At 42.7% G+C, this 22,278-nt stretch overlaps 4 protein-coding genes and 1 pseudogene across 5 annotated transcripts; 3 read left to right on the forward strand and 2 right to left on the reverse strand.

Annotated features, from left to right (window-relative positions):
* Positions 1-9,384: 9,384 nt before the first annotated feature.
* Positions 9,385-9,799, reverse strand: LOC111220932 (annotated as a pseudogene).
* A 246-nt stretch (positions 9,800-10,045) lies between these two features.
* Positions 10,046-10,606, forward strand: LOC111221061 (histone H3). Its single transcript, XM_022744387.1, has 2 exons — positions 10,046-10,060; positions 10,173-10,606. Exon 2 carries the CDS (start codon positions 10,185-10,187, stop codon positions 10,593-10,595), a length of 411 nt encoding a protein of 136 aa, XP_022600108.1. The 5' UTR covers positions 10,046-10,060; positions 10,173-10,184; the 3' UTR covers positions 10,596-10,606.
* A 3,105-nt stretch (positions 10,607-13,711) lies between these two features.
* Positions 13,712-14,597, forward strand: LOC111221060 (leukocyte cysteine proteinase inhibitor 1-like). The gene is made up of 3 exons (XM_022744386.1): positions 13,712-13,858; positions 13,957-14,043; positions 14,251-14,597. Exons 1-3 carry the CDS (start codon positions 13,796-13,798, stop codon positions 14,377-14,379), a joined length of 279 nt encoding a protein of 92 aa, XP_022600107.1. The 5' UTR covers positions 13,712-13,795; the 3' UTR covers positions 14,380-14,597.
* An 869-nt stretch (positions 14,598-15,466) lies between these two features.
* On the reverse strand, positions 15,467-17,999 carry ccdc58 (coiled-coil domain containing 58). Of its 2 annotated transcripts, none has more exons than XM_022744373.1 (5): positions 17,799-17,999; positions 16,954-17,079; positions 16,719-16,865; positions 16,003-16,062; positions 15,467-15,902 (listed from the first exon to the last, which is right to left on the reverse strand). In XM_022744373.1, exons 2-5 carry the CDS (start codon positions 17,062-17,064, stop codon positions 15,852-15,854), a joined length of 369 nt encoding a protein of 122 aa, XP_022600094.1. In that variant the 5' UTR covers positions 17,065-17,079; positions 17,799-17,999; the 3' UTR covers positions 15,467-15,851. The 2 variants fall into 2 exon arrangements, with proteins under 2 accessions (XP_022600094.1, XP_022600093.1); XM_022744372.1 differs by having other exon boundaries at positions 15,468-15,902; positions 17,776-17,999.
* A 638-nt stretch (positions 18,000-18,637) lies between these two features.
* Positions 18,638-22,076, forward strand: fam162a (family with sequence similarity 162 member A). The gene is made up of 5 exons (XM_022744241.1): positions 18,638-18,796; positions 19,847-19,948; positions 20,364-20,475; positions 20,974-21,082; positions 21,267-22,076. The coding sequence occupies exons 1-5, from the start codon at positions 18,754-18,756 to the stop codon at positions 21,390-21,392; spliced, it is 492 nt and encodes a 163-aa protein (XP_022599962.1). The 5' UTR covers positions 18,638-18,753; the 3' UTR covers positions 21,393-22,076.
* The last annotated feature ends 202 nt before the right edge of the window (positions 22,077-22,278 follow it).

Raw genomic sequence — 22,278 nt, forward strand, 5'->3', positions numbered from 1 at the left:
TAATTTAATATAAAAATGCCAAATAAATTTATGTTCTAATACCTTCATCTTATCTAAAAGATGATGAAACCAAATCATTACTGACCTGTTAATTATAATATTAGCTTATGATACAAATACACTCCAACCACCAAACTTCTTCATATTTCACCCAAAGTGACTCATTAATATTTCAACTAATACTCCAATGAGCTAATGAAACTCACTTGCATCATACTAAATCTTTATGTCCTCCATACACTAAGAAAAAAAGTGTGGTCAGATGGGCAAGAATTCAATAATAGTTATGCTGTGATGATGCAAAAAACCAAAAAAAAAAGAAAAGAAAACAAGAATAACCTCTCATGGCTTGTTCTGGATATTTTTATTTTTTTATACTCATACCTGCAAAATATATTCTCAAAAATAAATAAATATAATGAAATAAATAATACTGGTATGTCTAGGTAACAAACCTCATATAAGAATAAAATCTGTCAAACATGTTGTAAAGGTGTCTTGTTCGTTCCGTGCAGTCTCAGGATCGGGTAGGAAAAACAGATTTCCTATCACTGGTTCTAGACTGAGTCTCTAGAGTTCCACCAGTGAACGCGACAAGTTGTAGTTCGGCCTGACGGATATCACCCTATTCAGACGGAACGTTTCCTCACACAATAATGCTGAGAAATAGCAGCCATTTACATTTGAGGGACGCGGTGTTCTGCTTCTATGTCACTTCTGCTATTTACACTGCATTACACAGACTTCTGACTTGAAGGACATCTCAGTCTTGTGGTGATCAGTCTCAAAGAGAATTCTCATGTTTGCAGTCAACTGATCTATTCTAGCCCAGATTCACACTCCACTTTCCATAATCACCCGTGCGCTTCTGCTCGATGTGCATTGGAAACTATCCTGTGGTAGTTAAACCAGCCACCTCTGTATACTGGATTATGCATTGCAATAATATCGAATTTCTAGCAGCCACAGTTGTAGAGATTTTAACGAATATGCTCAGAAATACGAAAGCCACTACTGAAAACAAGACAAATGAAAAATAGACAAAGAACTCCAACAGCCACAGCAGATTAAAACAGCTATAAAATCAGCCAGGCGCTCTTATTCTTCAAAACTTATGCAGTTTCACACTTTGTTGTCTCTTTGGAAACATGCAGATGGACCAAGACAGGTAGTTGGTTATTCCATTAGTGGAAACTCAAAGATGAAAATCTTCAGTAGAAAGAATCAAAAATAGAGCATTTAAAGAAGCCAACCAGAGACCGTAAACATGACAAATAGGCACAAAATCACAGATTATTATCGCGTGTCCTATAAATAGCCTCATAACTGAGTTACTGATACAAGGGGCTAACATTCATTCACTACAGAATGATCCCTTCATAGACCCTGTCAAACGTCACGAGGCTCCCTCGTTCTGGTTCTTTGAAGAAGTGAACTGGTGCCTTTGCCTCCATTACCAGGATTGGTGGGAGTGGCTCTATTATAAAGAGGAGAGACCTTTTATGAGTCCTGTTTTGTCTAGATCAAAACAAGATCTCCCATTCTTTTGCTCTCGAGGGGAGAAGATTAGGTGCACTGGTATTTGCTTTCGAGCCGAGACCTACTCTGACACGAGTCCAAACGAGAAATTTCAACTTCCCATCGAGTCTCTCAGCTACTGCCCAGTACTTGCTTCTAGGCATGCTTCTCTCATTTAGCTCTATGCCGGCAGTACGTACGGCCTCGATAACAAAGTGGAGTGAACCTCATAGGAAGACACGCCTTGACTCGTGCGGATTTGTTCGAATCCCGGACGTTGCGCATCTTTTAGCTATCGAGCAAACAAAGATGAAAATGTACCCTTCACTATTCTCCCCCGTGCCGTAGATGTTTGGAGGTGTAAGTGCTCGTGTGAACCAGTTTCTTCAAATTGCTCCACTGAGGTAATCCACATCTCTCTGGCTGGGACCGAGTGTCTTCTCGCACAAGAAAGAGAAGCAGATGAAAGGAGAATATTATTGTATTTTAGTGAGGTGCAAAATTGCTGCTCCACCTGCTGGCAGTTGGATTCTTGATCATCATCTAGATATTGAGCAGAGCGTGGTAAACATGCACAATGATATTTTGAAATGCAATACACATCACTGTGCAAGTGTATATGGAATTTAGGTGCGTTCAAATAGCGTGTGTACTCACGATCGGGTACAGTTCTCCCTTGCTGTTGCATTGCGCGAGGTAGAGGGCCACGTCCGACCCTTGATACTGACCGTCCCACAGCTAGGGACTTGAATGATAACTCCAGAAAATCATGCACACGAACATAGTCTCTCATTAATATGTACATTACATTTGTACACGATCGTCGAGTGCTGCGCAGAGGAAGTTGTCTCTGCTGCCAAAGTAACTTTGCCTGGTAAGCTCCTCATAGTCGAGAACTCATCTACACAACGCAGCACCGTTTTCAAAGCACTGGTACTAAGCCTAAGTCACAGATGTCTCGTCTCGCTCAGCAGTACAGTATGCAGGCAAGTGTCACTTACGAATTGTGGTATTGTGGGTAAAATAAGAAGGTTGATGGTGAGACTAGAAAGCATGCTCGCGCAGCACTCAGTGCCGAAACACGCTACCACGCAATACACGCAAAGTCGTACTCTCACAACTTGGGTCGTCTGGATTGCCTCTGGCCGACAGTAGCACTCCAACGTCCCAGATGGAAAAACTTAAATCAAGTGCCAGAAGTGCTTCAAGCGCTCTTGCACAAGCTATAAGAGCGTCTTGAGAACGGTATATCCATGATCTGCCAGTGTTCCATGCTGGAATACCCCTGAGATAAGCTGGGTGAGAAGTAAGAAAAAGCTTCAAATCTGTGAGGGATACTCAAAGGACAGCCGAAGCACAATGGTGAGATTGAAATGTGCAGAACATGGATCATTTGAATCATTCTATACGCTACTATTGTAGCCCATCTGGATGTATCAGTCTTATTTACTCTGGGAGAAGAAGTTATTTGCCTTTTCATCTGGGCTGCATACTCATGTATAGTACTCATTTCACTGGAAGTTAGCATCGATCACCTTCGTTACTAGACAGCTTAGCACCAAGCTGCCATCCACAAGATATCGAAATGATTGTAGGACTTTGTGTGGCTTAGTAGCATAGATATTTTTCATGGTTATATAAGTGGGTGCTCCAAGTAGGTGAGTTAAACATCTCAGAGGAGCTATGTTATATGTCTGTTGGCCGCTCAGCGTGACACTCACCAGCCCTCATTCCACTAGGATGATTTGTATTCTCCGTACTCTCCAGGTTGTAAATCTGATTTTGAGTCAGGTTGTTGAGTGTAACATTAGGTGATAAGGCCTGAGCGATCGAGAGAACTCAAAGCAAACTCAGTAGAAAAGTGACATTAATAGTGTGTAAGAGTGTGATGGTCTCCGTAGAAGCAAGTGTTAATGCCTCACCACTCAAGAGGCAGTACCTGTCAACAGCCATATCTCAGTAAGGGCATCGGTGCCTTGTCTACAAAGACTCGTAGATCTTATATGTTCCACCAACAAACAATAAGTCATATTACTAATGTTACAACAGTAAGCTTCAGTTGAAGTTAGAAGGGTCTTCTGTTATCCGTTACATCTCAATTGTGAGGTCCCTTCCTAGCGTGCGCCCGCCAGTGCGCATCGCAGAGCCGGATCTCCAGCTGGGAAGGCGTCCGCTGCAGTAAGCATGCTGCGTCGCCGCCTTCAGAATCCCTTGCAGTTTGCTGGGTCAAGCCTCACCCTCACGACAGTTCTTTCGCCGGACGCCCTATTCGTGGTTGTCCTAGACCACTAGTGTAGCGCGCCTGTACCCCGGAATCATTCTCGAGTCGGTTTTAGCCAGAGTGTGTTGTCCACTCGCCCACGGCTGTGGTGCCCATGCAAGAGCACGGAAATTGCACCGAGCCAACGACGCGGGAGTCACAGAGCCGGCAGCGTCCCGCCGGTCTGAGTCCAAGCTGTCTCCAAGCTTTAAATCCTCTTGACTCCTGATATCTCCATCATCGAGAGACTGTCACCATCACAGATAAGACGACCCGATACAACGGAGTTTGACATACGTGAGAGTGCCAGGAGATCCAGATGACCTTTAAAAGTGGCACCGACCGCCAGTGCGAGTAAAAGTGCAGAGAGTCCTACCTCGGGGTGACGAGGCAAAGCACGTGACGCCACAAACAGGGGCTGGGTCGACCGAAGAGACTTGACAAGAAAAGTTCGACGTGCAGGCGTCGAGTGAGTAGAAAGCAGAGTCCCACAGACTCGAGCCTCGCGCGTGTTCTCGGCCGCAGTCACCAAGCCCACGCTGATTAGACGTCTATCTAAATTGAGATTAAACATCCCGCGTTATCGTGATGTATGCAGCGGTTCCCGGTTGCAGCTTGCCCGCCTTCGCGTTCCTCCTCTTCCTCGTGCTATTGCTATCCTCTCTCCTGTCCTCTGTTACGCTCCACCTCTCCCCTCATCACCCTCGGGGATACGTACACGTTTACATCTGCGCGTGTCACATCACGGGTTTTTATATCTGCTCTGCTCCTCTCTCTCTCTCTCTCGTCTCTCTCATCCTCCTGTCTGCTCCCTCTCTGCCTGACGTACCTCGTCACCTCTCTGTCTCTCGGTAACCTCCTTAATTCACTTAGCCGCTTTCGTACCAAGTAAATACTTCCAGCGAGGTCATCCGCTTCTGTGCCTCCTCGCTCGCATAGAGCAGTGTGCTGTACAGTGATCCGAGAGACCAGGACCACTCTTGCGCTCCGCGGATCCTGGGCTTATTATAAAGCGAGAGTCGCGTGAAAAGACGAATCACCTTCACAGAGGTTGACTCTTTCTTAGTACAAAGTGGCACCTCCCCGAGAGTCCCTTCCATTGTGAGTCGTGTCCCTCATTCTCTCTGTGCATTTGGCCCGTTTGGCAATAGCAGGAGAGCCGCTTCAGCTCCCTGAGCTCGTCGTTCCCCTGCCTCCTTACCGGGTTTCGGGGTCACTGTGTTCGAGGTACTCAGTGCACCTGATGCGCGACATCCACCGCCAGGGAAACTCTGAGAGGAAATTAAAAACTACTAGATAAAACACATTGCGTGCGACAGGCCCTTATTTCCACTAGCTACGATTTCCTCCTCACGAGCTGACGACGCCACTGGCTTCCTGAAGCGGCTCAGTCGAAGAATTCCGGTTATGATACACGATTAGGCCTATATAAGTCTTCGCCGCTCTCATCCTTGAGACCCCAAGTCTCAGACAGAACGAGCTCATTTATATAAGAGCCCCACGTCGCACATGCTTGATACAACAAACAGAGTGCCGTAGAGTAAGTCTTCGTTTGCAGTGCTAGGCTCGCGATGGAGTGCGCTAGCACTCTTCCCCCAGTCCAAACCATCAAACTGTTGTGTGGTGTAGGTTGAAGCAAAAGTAGATACACCAAAGGATAAGTGGTGTTGTGCATAGTAGCACATGTGGGCATGGAAGTTCTGTAGATTTCAGAGGGATTGTGTGATGCTGTGAGTGTGTGTAGGCATTGAGTGGCGATGATAGAACTATCTTAAAATGTATGTCGCGAGTAGACGATGTCGTTTCGATGGATGTAGTTATTTAACAGCGAAAACATGAGAAATGTTATGGAAAATGCGGATTGTGTGGTTTGAGGTTGGTTACGTCAATAGCACTGTCATGAATGAGTCTTGGATACCGCTATTGGCTAATTAACTCTCTAAGCTGCGCAAACATCGCGTTTTGTACACAGACCTCGCTGGACAAAGCACACCACTCGCTCCTCTTATAGTCTGTGCTTCGTAGACCCACATGACTTCAGTGCGGCAGCTGGGCTAATTAGAAGGCGGTAGACGTAGAGCCAGAGTAATGCCTGCAGCGCAGTTCAGTAGAATAATCATTCGGCCAATCTTAGCATCGTCCACATATTAATAGATGATTGAAAAGTACTTTAGAATATTGCACTCCCCTTAAATAAAGCTTATAGAGTAGAGCCCAAGAGCACGACACGTGTGCACCTCACCCGGCACAATATAAAACACACAACCACACACACACACACACACACACACACACAGTCGCACCGCACGGCCCCACACAACTTGGTAGAATACCGAGGACCCACCACTCTCTCGACTGTACAATCCCTTTTAATTGATCATCTTCACAATGATGCTAATATAACATGTCATTTCTGGGAGCCGTATATCCTCTAATTGTAAGTCTTAAAGACGAAATCAAAAGACCTACCAGAATCTGTCTCTTTTCCTCCTCCTCGTTGTGTACCAACACCTCAAGTTCGAGTGCCCTGATTGAAAGTACGAACGCATCTCGAGTAGGTCTTGAATTTCATATTCGATCTATGCTTTAAGGACCAACAATTAAGGAGTGGCATATTACCTGAGCTCCCAGTGCATCTTACGTCCAGAATACTCAATATGATCAGTGCTGGGAACCAGCGGATTCCACTCAGAAAGGGTAGCAACCTTGACAGTCACACCTCAATTGTGATTCCGTAATTTTGCACACAGGATTGACTTTGAACACATTTTTTAAAATAGTGTACGGATGGGGGCGTGGTCTCGGTATACGAGGTTAGTCGGTGTATGAGTGATAGATGGAATGTGTGTGTTAGTGTGTGTGTGTGTGGTATATGTATATCATGTGCGGGATTGCTGGGCGTGATACGGGCGGGCTGCGGTATATAAAACAGGGTTGACCAATTATATCCACATCACACTCCGCTCTGGATGAGAACGGATTAAAATTGGCACATTTTAGCCAAAATAGGTCTGAGCCCTTGCCGTACGTTCTTACTCCCCTCTTCGCTCGCGAGCACTGCCGTGACCTACATATTCGTGAAGTAGGGGGCGTGTTTCAAATGGGGCTGTAAAGCCGTTTAGGCTAATACGCAGATGAGTCACTGTCCATGGCTAGATGGAACTCTGTGTCAACATACTACCTCACACACACACGACTGTCGACACAACCGCCGACACACAAGCACACACAAGCACACAACACACACAACACACACACACACACACACAAGCACACAAGCAAGCGACAACGACCTGACAACTCTCTTTGTCTTATGTGTCACACACCGGAAGTGTGTTGCCGAGTTGCGCACTCCACTGCACTCTCACACACCACTCACACCAGTTTTTTAAACTGGCAGGTATATTACGCACTGCTGGAGACTATGGAGAGCGAACAACAGTGTGAATGAGGTGAAAAGATCTCTGCACCACTGACGTTCAGCGGAGCTCTAGTTGCTGTAAACGTTGTGTCAGTGACGCAGCCTCAGCTGCTTTACAAAGTGCTGTCAGAGGCCAATTATTTCAATTAGTATTCTTCATTACTCACGAGAAGTCCTGCCGCTCTCCGTACTCGAGACTAATATCCTGAACTGAACATCAAAGGTGAGTATGGCAAGTATAGTGTGACGGCTCTTCAATAGAGTCCCATCTAGAGGGGCTCTGTTTCAAACGGAAACCGAAATGAGCATAAAGGAGGAGATCGGGGTGCATTTGCGATAAAGACGGCAACTTAGGGGTGATTTTTCTTACGGAGTTGTGCTTTATATTAGGCTGGATTGCGGGAATGCGCTGCTAGGTTCGTTCCCTATTTCTCAGTAGATGTGTACTGCTGTGGTGACATACCTGAATGACCTGGTAGGACCGCTGGACTCAACAGCAGCAGAGATGTACCTACAGGCTAGCGCCAGAGAAATACCAAAGGTCTAAAGTTGACTAAATGATGGTTTACCGTTAGTGAGAGCGAAGGAATGCAGATGTGAGCCCGACTTCCTTATCTTGGAAATATTACAGTATTTACACAAAGATGAATGATGAGAGGAGTTGAAGTCACCTCCTCTTGTTGTGAGTTAGGACTGATTATTCAAACAGAAAACAACTGTATAGAGTATGAATGTGTTGAGGATACTTTGATAGGTGGTGCTGAGCGAAGAGAGCAGAGAGCAGAAGTGCGTCATGTCCAAAACCACTGGCTTGTTTTTTGCTTTTGGCTCTTAACCATATGATTGTTCCCACAGTAACTAAGAAATAAGTGTGGATAGTTCATTTCCACCTGAATGGTGTCTGGCAGTTTTGGGAGCTTAAGATGATGATGTGAGAAAATAAGTCCATGGCAGGGAGTACCTCTTTCAAACCGACGGTGATTCAAGTTCCTGCAGAGAAGACAAGTAATTATCAATATCAAAGTTCACAATGAGCACAATAGGTGTTGAGTTTGGAGACAACTGACGGAACAGCGAGGTATGTCTTGTTACTGGCACTGACTGGTGCAACAAAGCTGATGGGTCAAAAGTGAGAGCTATCTCCTGTCGAGGCCACAAATTCGACGAATATGACCTTTGCTGTCGAGACTGAAAATAAAAGGAGTTTAATACGTCCAAATTCATACTCAGTCTATATCATGCCGAGATGGCTTTGTGACCTCCGACCGTGCCAAAACCGGCGCCATCTCATTGGGATCTGTTCTCCGCCTGCACGTCTGCAACTTTTCTTTATTCGTCCGCTGACCCCGCTCACCTTGAGGGTGGTTGCGTACCGAGCGGGCGTAGACTTATATATTCTCGGCCACATCACTCAAGAGTATGTACGAAAGACATACAGGAATTTTAAAACAACGTCAATTTGTGACATATTCGATGATAAGGACACCAACAAATCTTCCTGGAAGAAAGTTACACAAGGACATAATTTAGATTTACATAGGCTTACATAAATCCAGAGAAGGATTAAAGATGGGACGTGTCTATGTGTCTACATCGAATTTAGAGTTTGAAGTTAGTTCAAGTAATTTAATAAAAATGCCAAATAAATTTATGTTCTAATACCTTCATCTTATCTAAAAAGATGAAACCAAATCATTACTGACCTGTTAATTATAAATTAGCTTATGATACAAATACACTCCAACCACCAAACTTCTTCATATTTCACCCAAAGTGACTCATTAATATTTCAACTAATACTCCAATGAGCTAATGAAACTCACTGCCATCATACTAAATCTTATGTCCTCCCATACACTAAGAAAAAAAGTGTGTGAGTGAGTGAATTTAGTGGATTTTCACTTCCTCACAAAATGCGTAGATTAATTAGAGGTCTGCATGTCATCTCATTAATGTAGCTCTTAAGATTGTATATGGTGTTTTATTCCACTTACGTTTTGGTGGGTATATTCTGTAAATCATGCCAAAAACGAAACAAAAAACATACACATCACAAATTGTGCATTTTTTGGTAATTGAAGAAAAAAAAAAAAAAAAAAAAAAAAACACATTTTCCTCTTATAAACATACAAAAATATGCATCAGAGACACGAGGATCTGCTCTTGAGAGGGATGTGTGTGGCTCTTAAAAGAGCCTTTTGGTTTGGTTTCCAAGCAGATCTTTTCTTGCGGGCTTCTCGGTCTTCTTGGGCAGAAAACAGCCTGGAGTTGGCAGCCACACCGCCCTGGAGCGATGGTCACTCCGCCCAGGAGTTTGTTGAGCTCCTCGTCGTTGCGGACAAGCAGCTGCAGGTGCGGGGATGATACGGGTCTTCTTGTTTGCTCACGGGCTGCGTTTCCTGCCAACTCCAGGGATCTCAGCGGTCAGGTACTCCAGCACAGCCGCCAGGTAGACGGGGGCACTCGCGACAGCGCTCCGCATAGTTTCCTTTGCGCAGCAGCTGTGAACACGACCGACCGGGAACTGGAGCCCAGCACGGGAGGAGCGGGTCTTTGCCTTCGCTCTTGGCTTTGCCTCCGGTTTTGCCTCTTCCACTCATGTTGTTTCGATATTGATCTCTACAGAGTAAACTCAGAGAAAATAACTGCGCCCGCTCACTGACACAAGCCTCCTTTATATCTCCGCGGAGAGAGCGGGACTGTTCCTGTCAGACCAACCAGGAAAGAGGCTCCAGCAGAGCAGCAGAGGGCGGCCTGCTCTGAGATTTGGCGGCCATTTCGAAAGGACTTTTCTCCAATGAGCAGCCGAGGATCAGCGGCGGCTCGCTCCTGTGGGCGGTGCTGAGCTCCAGGAGGAGCCCGTCACCAATGAGGACCGGGGATCTGAAGCAGCGTCACCGTTACACAGCCGGTCCCACGCTTTAAGAGCCGAGCGTCGCCTCTAGTCCTCACACTTTTCTACTTTGTTTAGAGAGACGAAGTAAAATGGCAAGAACTAAGCAGACCGCCCGTAAATCTACCGGAGGCAAAGCCCCCAGAAAGCAGCTGGCCACCAAGGCTGCCCGTAAAAGCGCCCCAGCCACCGGCGGCGTGAAGAAGCCTCACCGTTACAGGCCCGGTACCGTGGCTCTGAGAGAGATCCGTCGCTACCAGAAATCCACGGAGCTGCTGATCCGCAAGCTGCCCTTCCAGCGCCTGGTGCGAGAAATCGCTCAGGACTTCAAGACCGACCTGCGCTTCCAGAGCTCCGCTGTCATGGCTCTGCAGGAGGCCAGCGAGGCTTACCTGGTCGGACTGTTCGAGGACACCAACCTGTGCGCCATCCACGCCAAGAGGGTGACCATCATGCCCAAGGACATCCAGCTGGCCCGCCGCATCCGTGGAGAGAGAGCCTAAAGTCTCGGCCTCCTCTAACATCAACAACGGCTCTTTTAAGAGCCACTTCACTCTGAACCAAAGAGCCAAATCCTCTGCTGCTGTTGCACTTAATAACCATCAACTGTTTGGAGTAAAGTATCAATAGTTTGAAGACACATGGCATGGAGTTCTGTAGATTTCAGAGGGATAGCATAGTCAACAAAACTATCTTAAAATGTAGCCAAACACTTTCATGTGAGAATTTAACACAAACAAGAAATGTTATGGGAAATGCATTGGTATTCATTTACTAGAGCTGTGCTGCGCAGCATAACTCTCAAAGCTGCCTGTTTGTCAACTGTGGCAAACAAATGCTCTCGTTAGCTTCTTTAGCACAGCTGGGCTAATTAGCTAGCTAACCAGGTATGCTGAGCGCAGATACATGCCAATTAGCACGTGCTAACATATTAATAAGTAGTACTAGAATTTCACTCGCCTTAAAAAGCAGGAGCACAGACTGTGTTGTGATCAGCCACTCAATAAACCATAATGAAAAATTCTCCAAAAGGTACCAACACCACAAACATGGCCCAGAAGTCACCTTCAGTGACTCAAACTAGCTAAGGTGTCACTGAGCATCTAGCCAACTATGATGGGCACCCGTTCCTCAAAGCAACCATCCCCTCAATTATAATTTACATGACTTGAACACATTTTAAATAGACGAGTTATATAGAAAGTTGTCATGAAAGAGGAATTTAGGTATAGAGACTACCGGGCTGTTGACATTACTCCTGCTGTAAAGTTGGCCATTTTAGCACGAGTCTACCTGGATTTACTCCCTTTTGGAGCCAGACTCAAGTGGCCGTTCAAGGAACTCGTTCATCTCCTGTGTGACGGAGAAGCGACTGAGCTGTGTGGTGTGTGGGAGGACAACAAGAGAAAAGACTGCACCACCCTTGTCTAACGTGATCACGCTCTCTGCTACAGGCTGCAGTATCATACCAAAAGGCCCTGCGCCTTTATCCTGAAATGATTATATATTCCTTAATCATCCCACAGCGTGCTTCTATTTCTCAGTAATGTGAGGGGAAATTCCCTCACAAGTACCTACAGGCAGGTTCTATCAAAATGCATTGCTTCCTTATCTTGAAATTACAGTATTACACAATATGATGCGGTTGAATCCCTCCTCTTGTTGTGAGTTCTGATTATTCAAACCAGGAAACACTTTAGATTATTGTTGGTTACTTTTGATAGGTGTGCTGGAGCAGTCTCATGTCAAAATGCTTTTTTTTCTTTGTCTTGGAATTATTGTTCACTACAGAAATACTTTACAATAATGGTGTCTGCAGTTTGGGACTAAGATTTGTAATAATCCTTCGTACTCCAGCGTTTTATTCCTCAAACATATTTCTACAATTCAATGCACATGGTGTTTTTGACAACTGCAACATTGTTTGTTTTCATGTCAAAGTGATGGTCAAAATGTTCTATGGGCTACAAAGAAATGCCTTTGTTGAAGTGAAAATAAAAAGCACTCATTAACATGCCACCACTACTGAGCAGGAGGAAGACTAAAACAAGACTAATCTTTGAATTTGAGATCAGTATCTCTGCAGTTGGGATCCGTACCACCCATTCATGTATTCAATTCTAGATTTGCTGTTATTTCCTTCATAAACAGGTGAAGCCCAAAGTAGGGAAGTCCCCTGAATTCATAGCTGTTCGTTTTTTGGCCGGACAGTAAAGACCAGTTATTAAACAGATCTCTGAAGGTAGAAAACCCTCACTCTTGAGTAACACAAGATGACGACATAAACATTTATTTAAATGTCCAATTTTCCTCTCTTTTTCCCGCAGGTTCATGTTGGAGGGGTAAACTACATCCACCTGAGTGTCTTCCAAGCACTTCCATGTGATGGAGGACAGGTTGTGTTGCGTGGTGTACAAGAGCATAAAACCGAAGTTGACCCTCTTGTACCTTTCTAAAGTGCTCACACTGCCTGTGTCAGCGGTTGCAGTGTCATATTAAAACGCTCTGCTTCTTTTATTTTGAAATGATTCTACACTGCAATATTCCTTTAAAAGTGATTTGAATCTTTGACTTTAAATGAATTAATTGTCTAGATTTATCTGGTGTTGGGCAGGAGCAAGCTGAATGCACTACTTTCTAAAAAGAAATAAAATAAAGCATTTAAAAATCCTTACATGCTGAATGTTCTTTTCTTGTGTGAAGTCTTATCTTTAATTGACACAGGCTTGGCTGGCCAATATGCTAACAATTAATCAAAATAATAATAATTTATAATAAATATAATCTAATTATAAATTGGATTTTCAGAGTAAAATTACTTTTGCATGGTGTCTATGTAAATTACACTTTCTGTGAATGAGGAGATTGATGTTATAGTCTCCACAGGATCCTTTCTTTAGTATGGATTAATGTGTGGTTAAATTAATCCCACAGTCTCCTGGTAAATCAATCCACCCATCAAACACCTGTATTTACACGAACTTATTTGAAGTGTTATTAAACTTCCTCATGTTGCAGGTTTGGATTACACAAACCAGAAAAACCCTTCCTTATTGCCTGGTTCCTTCGAAAAGGTGCCCTTAACAAGGAATAAGATATCACACATACTTGAGACATTACACAATAAGTGAGGATACAGAATCCAACCAAATGAGGAAATTAACTGACTCCGACTACAGTCCTGTCTGACAACTTTCCTGAATTAAGCCAAAACAAATTAGCTCTGTAAGACTATACTGAGGTGCTGCTTTGACCTAAATGCTAACCTTAGCATGCTAACATGGGCTATGGGCTACAAAAGAAATGCCTTTGTTGAAGTGAAAATAAAAAGCACTCATTAACATGCCACCACTACTGAGCAGGAGGAAGACTAAAACAAGACTAATCTTTGAATTTGAGATCAGTATCTCTACAGTTGAGATCCGTACCACCCATTCAGTGTGATCAATATTAGATTAGATTTGAAACATCGCGTTTTTAAAAGTTCCCACAGTATAAATAAGAATTTTGAAAGGACTTCATAACAGAATAACAAAACTTTGCTTGAGGTTACACATGTAGCTCCTCCCAACATGAAGTGGAGCCACCTGTCACGTATTGCCACGGTTGGTTACACAGGTATAAATTCAGGCACATTTGATACAGTTGAAGACTCATAGCCGACCTTTCTTCTGACTTCAACAAACCTCATCACTTGTCAAACATGACCGGACAATTTAGTGAGACCAAGAATGCCACTAAGGAAATTCAGGTGATTTGTGATCAGGTAAGTGTCAACCTAAATTTCTTTCTTCAAACCTTTCACTTTGATATGTTACAATTTGTATATAATTCTAGATCTGCTGTTATTTCCTTCATAAACAGGTGAAGCACAAAGTAGAGAAGTACCCTGAATTCATAGCGGTTAAATATAGAGAGCAGATTGTGGCTGGACAAAACTTCATCATTAAGGTAAATGAGACCGATATTTGATGTGTGTTTTTACATAATATACAGGTTGAATCATGAATAATATTACGTCAAATATTTTGGCCGGACAGTAAAGACCAGTTATTAAACAGATCTCTGAAGGTAGAAAACCCTCACTCTTGAGTAAAATAAAAGATGACGACATAGATATTTATTTAAATGTCCAATTTTCCTCTCTTTTTCCCGCAGGTTCATGTTGGAGGAGTAAACTACATCCACCTGAGTGTCTTCCAAGCACTTCCATGTGATGGAGGACAGGTTGTGTTGCGTGGTGTACAAGAGCATAAAACCGAAGATGACCCTCTCGTACCTTTCTAAAGTGCTCACACTGCCTGTGTCAGCGGTTGCAGTGTCATATTAAAACGCTCTGCTTCTTTTATTTTGAAATGATTCTACACTGCAATATTCCTTTAAAAGTGATTTGAATCTTTGACTTTAAATGAATTAATTGTCTAGATTTATCTGGTGTTGGGCAGGAGCAAGCTGAATGCACTACTTTCTAAAAAGAAATAAAATAAAGCATTTAAAAATCCTTACATGCTGAATGTTCTTTTCTTGTGTGAAGTCTTATCTTTAATTGACACAGGCTTGGCTGGCCAATATGCTAACAATTAATCAAAATAATAATAATTTATAATAAATATAATCTAATTATAAATTGGATTTTCAGAGTAAGATTACTTTGACATGGTGCCTATGTAAATTACGCTTTCTGTGAATGAGGAGATTGATGTTATAGTCTCCACAGGATCCTTTCTTTAGTATGGATTAATGTGTGGTTAAATTAATCCCACAGTCTCCTGGTAAATCAATCCACCCATCAAACACCTGTATTTACACGAACTTATTTGAAGTGTTATTAAACTTCCTCATGTTGCAGGTTTGGATTACACAAACCAGAAAAACCCTTCCTTATTGCCTGGTTCCTTCGAAAAGGTGCCCTTAACAAGGAATAAGATATCACACATACTTGAGACATTACACAATAAGTGAGGATACAGAATCCAACCAAATGAGGAAATTAACTGACTCCGACTACAGTCCTGTCTGACAACTTTCCTGAATTAAGCCAAAACAAATTAGCTCTGTAAGACTATACTGAGGTGCTGCTTTGACCTAAATGCTAACCCTAGCATGCTAACATGCTCACAATAGCATTTAAACATGTTTAGCAGGTATAATGTTTATCTGAGGCTGATGGAAATATCTTCCGTTTTGATAGTATCTGGTCATGAATAATAAAAAAAAAAATGACCTGATGTTGATTCTAGATGGAAAATTAAGGATTTGAGTTCTTACAATTCATCCTGAGATGGACACGAGGTGGACAAAATGGCGTGTTAATCCATCCAACAGTTGTTGAGATATTTCTGTCTGGACCAAAGTGGTGCCGCACAAACCAAGTGACTGGCAGAGTGACATTCTTCCCAAAAATCTGTATTGATTTGTACAAGAATTTAAGACAGCCCGGATTAAACTGTATCACTCATTTTTTTGGATGTAAAAAAACAACTGAATCACTCGGACAACTTGTGTCACTTGAAAACATTTCACTGTCTTTTTAAAAAACTGATTTTGTACAATGTTTCTCATTAAAGAAGAATACAGATGACTGTTTTACAGCGGTGGTAATGCAGTACATAATCACGGTGGAATAGAAGTTGGAGAAGAGGTCAGAGAGGTCTGGATGGTGAACAGCCTGCGGTCACGACTCTGCAGCGGGTCACAGTCACAGCTCCAGTCTGGGTTTTGAACCTCAAGCGAAGCAGCTCATCTCGCCAGACAGAGCTTCACTTCACCTTCGGAGGCGTGTAGTGGATTCTGCACCTTTCACTGAAAACCTGAAGAAAGGAGATCAGGAATAAGTAACATACTGTATCAGATAATGGCAGATCATTTATGTCTGACTATAGGGTTTTAACGGACGAAGAGTGAGCATACCTTCAGACTTCTATCATTGACGACTTCTTCAACATTCAGCTCTGACTGCATGAGCTTTAACTGGAGACGAGGAAGAGAAAAACAAAAAGTTGCATATCTCGATGTATTATTTTCACTTAAAGTAAGATAACTGATTATATCATTTATATACTTTAAAACAGTGTACTTCAGTGATTTTGTATTGCACTTTCATAAAGTTGTTTGATAAACATGAGATAAAATGGTAAAATTGAAGCAGCAGAGGCTGAAATATTGTGACTTTTAGTCTCAAAGATCAGCCAAGTTCCAATCAACACTAGATCCTACGATTCCCATAATGCTCAATCCATTAGATTCCCCCTTGCCTCTTAAATGTCACACCTTAGGTTTGAAACACTGGCTTTCTATCAAAATAATACGAGTCTCTGAGCCCTCTCTTAAACAACCCTGATGACATCACTATGACATCATCAGGGCTATTTTGCCCTCATATTCACATGTAGCAGTAGAAGCGAGGGAGTGGACATCTTAGAATTTGGCCACATAAATTAACGTATCCCCTCAGATGGGTGAGAATATTTTGTTTTTGTGATTTGAGTGAACGGAGCCTTATTCTCTCTGGGTGAGGAAAATCTTCAGTGAGTCTTCCAGCTGCAGATGGACCTACTTAACAGTACTGCTCACATCTAACAGCTTTAAGGGGTTCAGGGCTTTCTAATATTCAAAACAGGATTTACTTTGGTCTGCTCCTTTCTGAGTTGCTTGTTGACTGCCAGGTTTTCCCCGTCTTTTGCTCTTTCCTCGCGCAGTTGTCCGACCACCTCAGATGTTTGGGCTATACAGGCCTTGATAGCTTTGTCTCTGCTCAGATGGGCCTCCATCATCTGTGAGGAGCAAGGAGGAGAAAATAATTTGCAAGTGACGTACACAGCCCAAACACAAACCGATTTCAGCCGTGACAGTCAAACTCACAGATTCGTAGAGTTGTTTGCATGTTTGTGTGGCATCCACTTTGCCTGAGAAGGAGACTGTGGGCACGGTGGTGTTCAGGGCGTGGACGATGCGGTCATCTATGGTTCGCATCACCTTCAGCACCTCCTGAGAAACGCACAGAGGGACACAGAGACAGCCGGCAGCTTCAGTTAACTGAAATCATCCTTTGAAGGCACGGCTGGCCTCACTCTTGAGGATGAGGTGAGGAGCTCAGTGTAAAGCTGCTGCTGCTCCCTCACATATAAAAAGGAGCAAGCTGAGGTGCTAGTGATGCTAGTATCAAAAATATTTCAAACGATACCCAGCCGTAGCTTATAACTAATGTTTTTCACTGACAATGCAAATTCAGGTTTCTGTAGAGAAAGCAGTGGTTCCAAAGCTTTTTGGCTTGTGGACCAATACGTGTGACTCATCATAATAAAAAAAAACTGTGAGTAGCTGATATTTCTGTTCTTAGATTGTCTGATTTGAAGGATTTCTGGAAGCCTAAAGAGTTGATATTGTGCAGTATTTCACACTTTTAGTAATAACAATATGCCATTAGATAAAACTGTCTGAAGACCAGTATACAACCGCAGGGGATTTGTTATTTTCTTATTACTGTTATTAAACCACATGTAGCCAGTTCAGTTTCCAGATCCAGATCCCACAGTGAGCATTAGTGCTCAGGAGGGTCACTCATTCACTGGACTACACGGAAAATAAACAACACGGCACCGGAACCTCCGAGGAGTAACGACTCGGATCGATTCCATTCCGTGACACGTTTACACAGATCAATTAACGCTTCGTTAAAATTACCTGAAACATTGAAAAGTCCTCACAGTTTAAAGTTCCACCGGGCGCCGCCATAGTGGACTGCGGGGTCCTCTGCAGACGCAACGCCAGGTGACTGTTCGCGAAGATGCCTGAATGAATGCTGAATATATACTTACATTATTACGTATTTACCGAATTTACTCGTGATGTTAATGGGTTTATCTCACTATAACGTACCTCGAAAAAAATGTAATGTCTGTATTTAAACAAACGGCCCTTTTTACAGTTAGTTACATAACTTGTGGTGAAATGCCTGGGTCAAAGTCTGGTCACTTCACCAGTGAGAAAAACAGCGGTGCCTCTCCTCCATGGATGTATTTGCACTGCGCCACATCCTGAAACTGCGCCTTATCTATTTTGGCATTGCTTTTATACATAATTATAAGTACGGTTCATTCATGAATGTTTTTATTTTTAAAGTGAGTAGCACTTAGAGACCTTTAAATCTTGCAGTAATAAGGCTGTACAAAATGTTAATGAGTGTATTGTTTTACCGTCTTTACTTAACTTCATTCAGTTATGTGTTTTTCTATTTCTGCGTTGTTTCTATTTCTGTGTTATAACCTTAAAACAATAGACAGGCGCCCATTTGAACATTAATGGGCAGGATGAGTACTTACAGCGAGCAAAACCTGTTTAATATTCATATAAGCACCTGATTATTGTTTTAACATAGACTTATCTAAAGTCAAACTTAAAGAAAAAAAACAATAGTCATACATCTTAGTGATGCCTAACCATAACTTCAGCTGCAACGCCACCCGCGGAAACAGACTTTAACATAAACGCGTTGCCATTTTTGATCAGGCGCATGGATCCGGCTCCTATGATTATGTGACTGGGTCCTGTTGGGTAGTTAGTTGACTTTCAGCAGCTGATGGTGGGCTATATGTGTTTGGACCGTATACTACGACGCATGGCCTGATTGACTCATTGAATTTTATTAATTTTATCAAAAACATGAATTTCGTCAGGTCTCGCTTTTCCATTGGCAACGTTTTAGGTTCGTATCACGTTGAATTCCTGTGTTGTTTTTGGCTTAATAACTGGGTCGGACTGACTCTTCTCCCACTTTGTATTTGTAGTTAAGTTGATTGTTAAATTACCGACTGCAGTTGTAGCTAATTATCCGACATATTATCGCCTGTTTTCTCATTGTTACACCACGATTCAGTTAAATGATGTTTGATTATGTGGCTGTGAATGGTACGTGACTCGACATCTGTATTGATAGATATAACGATGATTACAGTTCCTGTATTGTGACATTTTTTTAGTCATCCCATAAAAACGTCTTACTGAAACACTTTTTCAGTTGTTTCATTGCACGATATTTAATTTTTATTGCCCTGACACGCCTCCATGTTATCATGACAGTGAGCAGCTCCTAGAATATGGGTTATATTGTGACTACTTACTGGATTTATTCATGTAAAACTGGTTGCTGTTGGGTTTATGTATGTATTATGCATACATGTTTTTGATAGTAAATTGACTACTATTTTTTGGGTTTGTGGACTGATGTTCAGACTAAACAAGCAATTCCAAGAAATCACCCTGAGCATTAGGAAATTCCAACAGGCTTTTTTTTTCACTTTTGTGAATATTTTTCTGACAAAATGATAATCTAGGAAAGTAATTAGCATACTAACTGACAATGGAAATAATAGCTATTTGCAGCCCAAATTAAGGATAAAGATTCTCTTCAGATCCGGCACATCAGAGTTGCAATGATGTGTTGATCAGCTGAAAATAAGTGGCAAAAACTCTGATAATCAATTAAATTTCAAAACTGGTTAATTGATTCTAGGATTTCAGCAGCTTTAATGTGAGAGTTTGACGCTTTCTTCTGTTTGCTGTCATTGTAAACTGAATATCTTTGAGTTTTGGACTAAAAACCAACTAAAACAAGCAGGTTGATGCTGTCACCTCGAGCTCTGATGAAATCATTGCATGAAAAGAATCTGCACATTGATCCAAGTAATGAAAATCATAGTTATTTTTTAGCCGTTCAGCACATTTATTATTTTTGTTTGTTTACATACCCCAACAGGTCAGAGGTGCAGGCAGGCCGCTGAAACATGGAGCCACAGAGGGATGTGCAATAAACCGCAGGAGGTCAAAGCAGAGTCTCTGCCTGCAGCCCCAGCAGAAGGTAGAGCTTTGGATCCAATTCAGCCACAGAAATTTACAACCACTCATCCGCTCTTGATCTCAAGTCTCATAAACTTGGAAATCACCGATGAAAGCTTTTGATAGGAAAACGGATAGCTCAAATCAATCTGGTGTGAAAACGACTACATAAGATTTAAGCACTAGCACATATATTTAAATAGACATTTACATCACAGGTCACTTGTTGTTGTCATAGCAAAGTGCGTGAGCATTCTCCAAGTCCCAAGGAGGAACACAGGAAGTGGGGTCACAGTCAAGGGTTTTGGATCTAATGAGTGGGGCCTGTGATACTGAACTTCTCTCCATTCACTGTTTTTTTAATCACTATTTGGATTTGTGGACTTCTGCTCTGTTTGTTTGTCCTTTTTGAATGCGTGCTTTGTTCTGTCATACAGCAGCTCGCCCTGCGTTCAGAATCCCAGGCTCCAGACCCTCGGAGATGGACAAGAAGTTTTTGGTCTGGTCGGGACGTTTTAAGACCCCAGACCAGATACCAGACTTTGTTTCGTAAGTAGCCTCTTCCTGTTTATACCAGACCTCCCACTGCACTTGAATCTGATTGACCCGATGTGTGATTTAGTTAAGCTGCATCACAAGAAACGGAGCTTACTAACTGGATGAGCGGTGGTGAGACTGCTCCAGTTCAAACATGGGGTTTGTTTGCGGGGAAGGTAATTACTGACATCAGGGCGGAGATAATATCTGATCTGCTGCTTTGATAAAAGACTTGATTGTCACGCATACAAACTGCAGACCTCCCACCTCACGTACACACAATGAGGTCAGGCTCAGTATCATAAAAACACTTGCCTGTTTTGAGTCATTGTGTGGACAAGTGTCAGACGACTGAATTGTAACTCAGATTAATTGCTGCAGCTCAAACAAGGAACATACACATCACTTTTAACACTATACTAGTGTGCTGTGATTTTCTACATTGTTTTCTGATGTGTGTTGAAAAGACTATTCTTGAAAGTACTTTTCATACACCTGCCTGTGCCGCAGGTTCGAGATGCTCGATGCTGCCAGAAACAAAGTCAGAGTGAAAGCCTGCTATGTGATGATGGCGGTCACAATTGGAGCCTGTCTGGTGACGGTGATCCTGGGCAAGCGGGTGAGTAGGTGACGATACACGAGTGCGCCGTGTCCGGTATCTGATTTACAAAGAGTTCCAAGTTAGTTGAATGGTTCACAACTGTGTGAATCTAAATCTTAAAAAAAACCTAAAAAGGTTGCTGCTGTTTATGTATTTCAGGTGACATAAATAGCATCACCTGTGTTTTGTCCTGTTTTCGCAGGCTGCAAGCAGGCACGAGTCCTTGACAGCGTTAAACATGGAGAAGAAAGCTAAGTGGAGGCAGGAACTACAAAAGGAGGGGGAAGCTGCTGCTGCTGCCGCCGCTCTGTCTCAGAAGGCTCAGTGATGAGGGACGGCTCGTCTCTGCACAACCATGTCATTTTCCCCAAATACTGCGCCAGTAGTGTCCCCCCCTCCTTACTGTATGTATCACAGCGTCGAAGCTCTCCACTCCCGTTCCTCTGTGAGAAGCAGAGCAGCAAAAAGGTATCAGAGCAATTGATACTTAGTCGTACTTTTTCAACCAGCAGAGCACACAATTATGGACTTTTTTTTCATTTCATCACTTTGAAACCCAGTGTGTGATTGTATTGAGGTTAATAACTGGCAACTGTTTTTGGGGAAACGCCGCTAATGTGGCGGAATCTGGTTATATTAGAGGAGAATGGAAAATGCAGGTTTTAAAATGTTTTTCAAACAATAAATCAGTTGCACAGACCCACCAGTTGGGATTGAAGTACTCTGTCAATGCTTCTAACAAACCTCTCAAGCTCTCTAACGTAAATGCCTTAGATGTCCCTGTTCTTAAATCTGCCTCAGAGGCAACAGTCTTTGTTTTTATCCGCCTTGTGAAGACACTTCAGACCTCCAAAGGTTTGAAATGGTCTTCAGTTTTCTAAAGCGAACATCAAGAAGTGGCTCAGGCATAAGATCCATCTGTACAACGGTCAGAATCATGTGATCAGGTTTGTCACATTGTATATAGTGAGCACCAAAGGAATTCAGTTTAATAAAGTGATGTTTCTTGAGATTTTCTGCCTGATTTTTATGAGCTGATCTAATTCTGGTTCATATAAACTAATTCCACAGTTTATGGTCTCAGTTGAACTGAAGTTATTACTTTTGTTACGTTAGTATTTCCTCAGTAAATACTGACAATACATTTTCCTTTCACTATATAATGTAGTGTGGTAGATTTTGAAAATCCATGGATCATTTTTTTAAGCAGAAAA

This window comes from Seriola dumerili, unplaced genomic scaffold, assembly GCF_002260705.1.
Source record: "Seriola dumerili isolate Sdu_G_001 unplaced genomic scaffold, Sdu_1.0 BDQW01000079.1, whole genome shotgun sequence".
Lineage (NCBI taxonomy): Eukaryota > Metazoa > Chordata > Actinopteri > Carangiformes > Carangidae > Seriola > Seriola dumerili.

Excerpts from the sequence above, each read along its gene's own strand:
- LOC111221061 (XM_022744387.1), top strand. The coding sequence starts at position 10,185 with ATGGCAAGAACTAAGCAGACCGCCCGTAAATCTACCGGAGGCAAAGCC.
- LOC111221060 (XM_022744386.1), top strand. The coding sequence starts at position 13,796 with ATGACCGGACAATTTAGTGAGACCAAGAATGCCACTAAGGAAATTCAG. Across the intron at positions 13,859-13,956 it reads TTCAGGTGATTTGTGATCAG|GTGAAGCACAAAGTAGAGAA; the intron begins GTAAGTGTCAAC and ends CTTCATAAACAG. Across the intron at positions 14,044-14,250 it reads GACAAAACTTCATCATTAAG|GTTCATGTTGGAGGAGTAAA; the intron begins GTAAATGAGACC and ends TTTTTCCCGCAG.
- ccdc58 (XM_022744372.1), bottom strand. The coding sequence starts at position 17,826 with ATGGCGGCGCCCGGTGGAACTTTAAACTGTGAGGACTTTTCAATGTTT. Across the intron at positions 16,063-16,718 it reads TCAGAAAGGAGCAGACCAAA|TTAAAGCTCATGCAGTCAGA; the intron begins GTAAATCCTGTT and ends CCTCGTCTCCAG. Across the intron at positions 15,903-16,002 it reads TCAATGATAGAAGTCTGAAG|GTTTTCAGTGAAAGGTGCAG; the intron begins GTATGCTCACTC and ends TCCTTTCTTCAG.
- fam162a (XM_022744241.1), top strand. The coding sequence starts at position 18,754 with ATGAATTTCGTCAGGTCTCGCTTTTCCATTGGCAACGTTTTAG. Across the intron at positions 18,797-19,846 it reads TTCCATTGGCAACGTTTTAG|GTCAGAGGTGCAGGCAGGCC; the intron begins GTTCGTATCACG and ends ATACCCCAACAG. Across the intron at positions 19,949-20,363 it reads GCCTGCAGCCCCAGCAGAAG|CAGCTCGCCCTGCGTTCAGA; the intron begins GTAGAGCTTTGG and ends TCTGTCATACAG.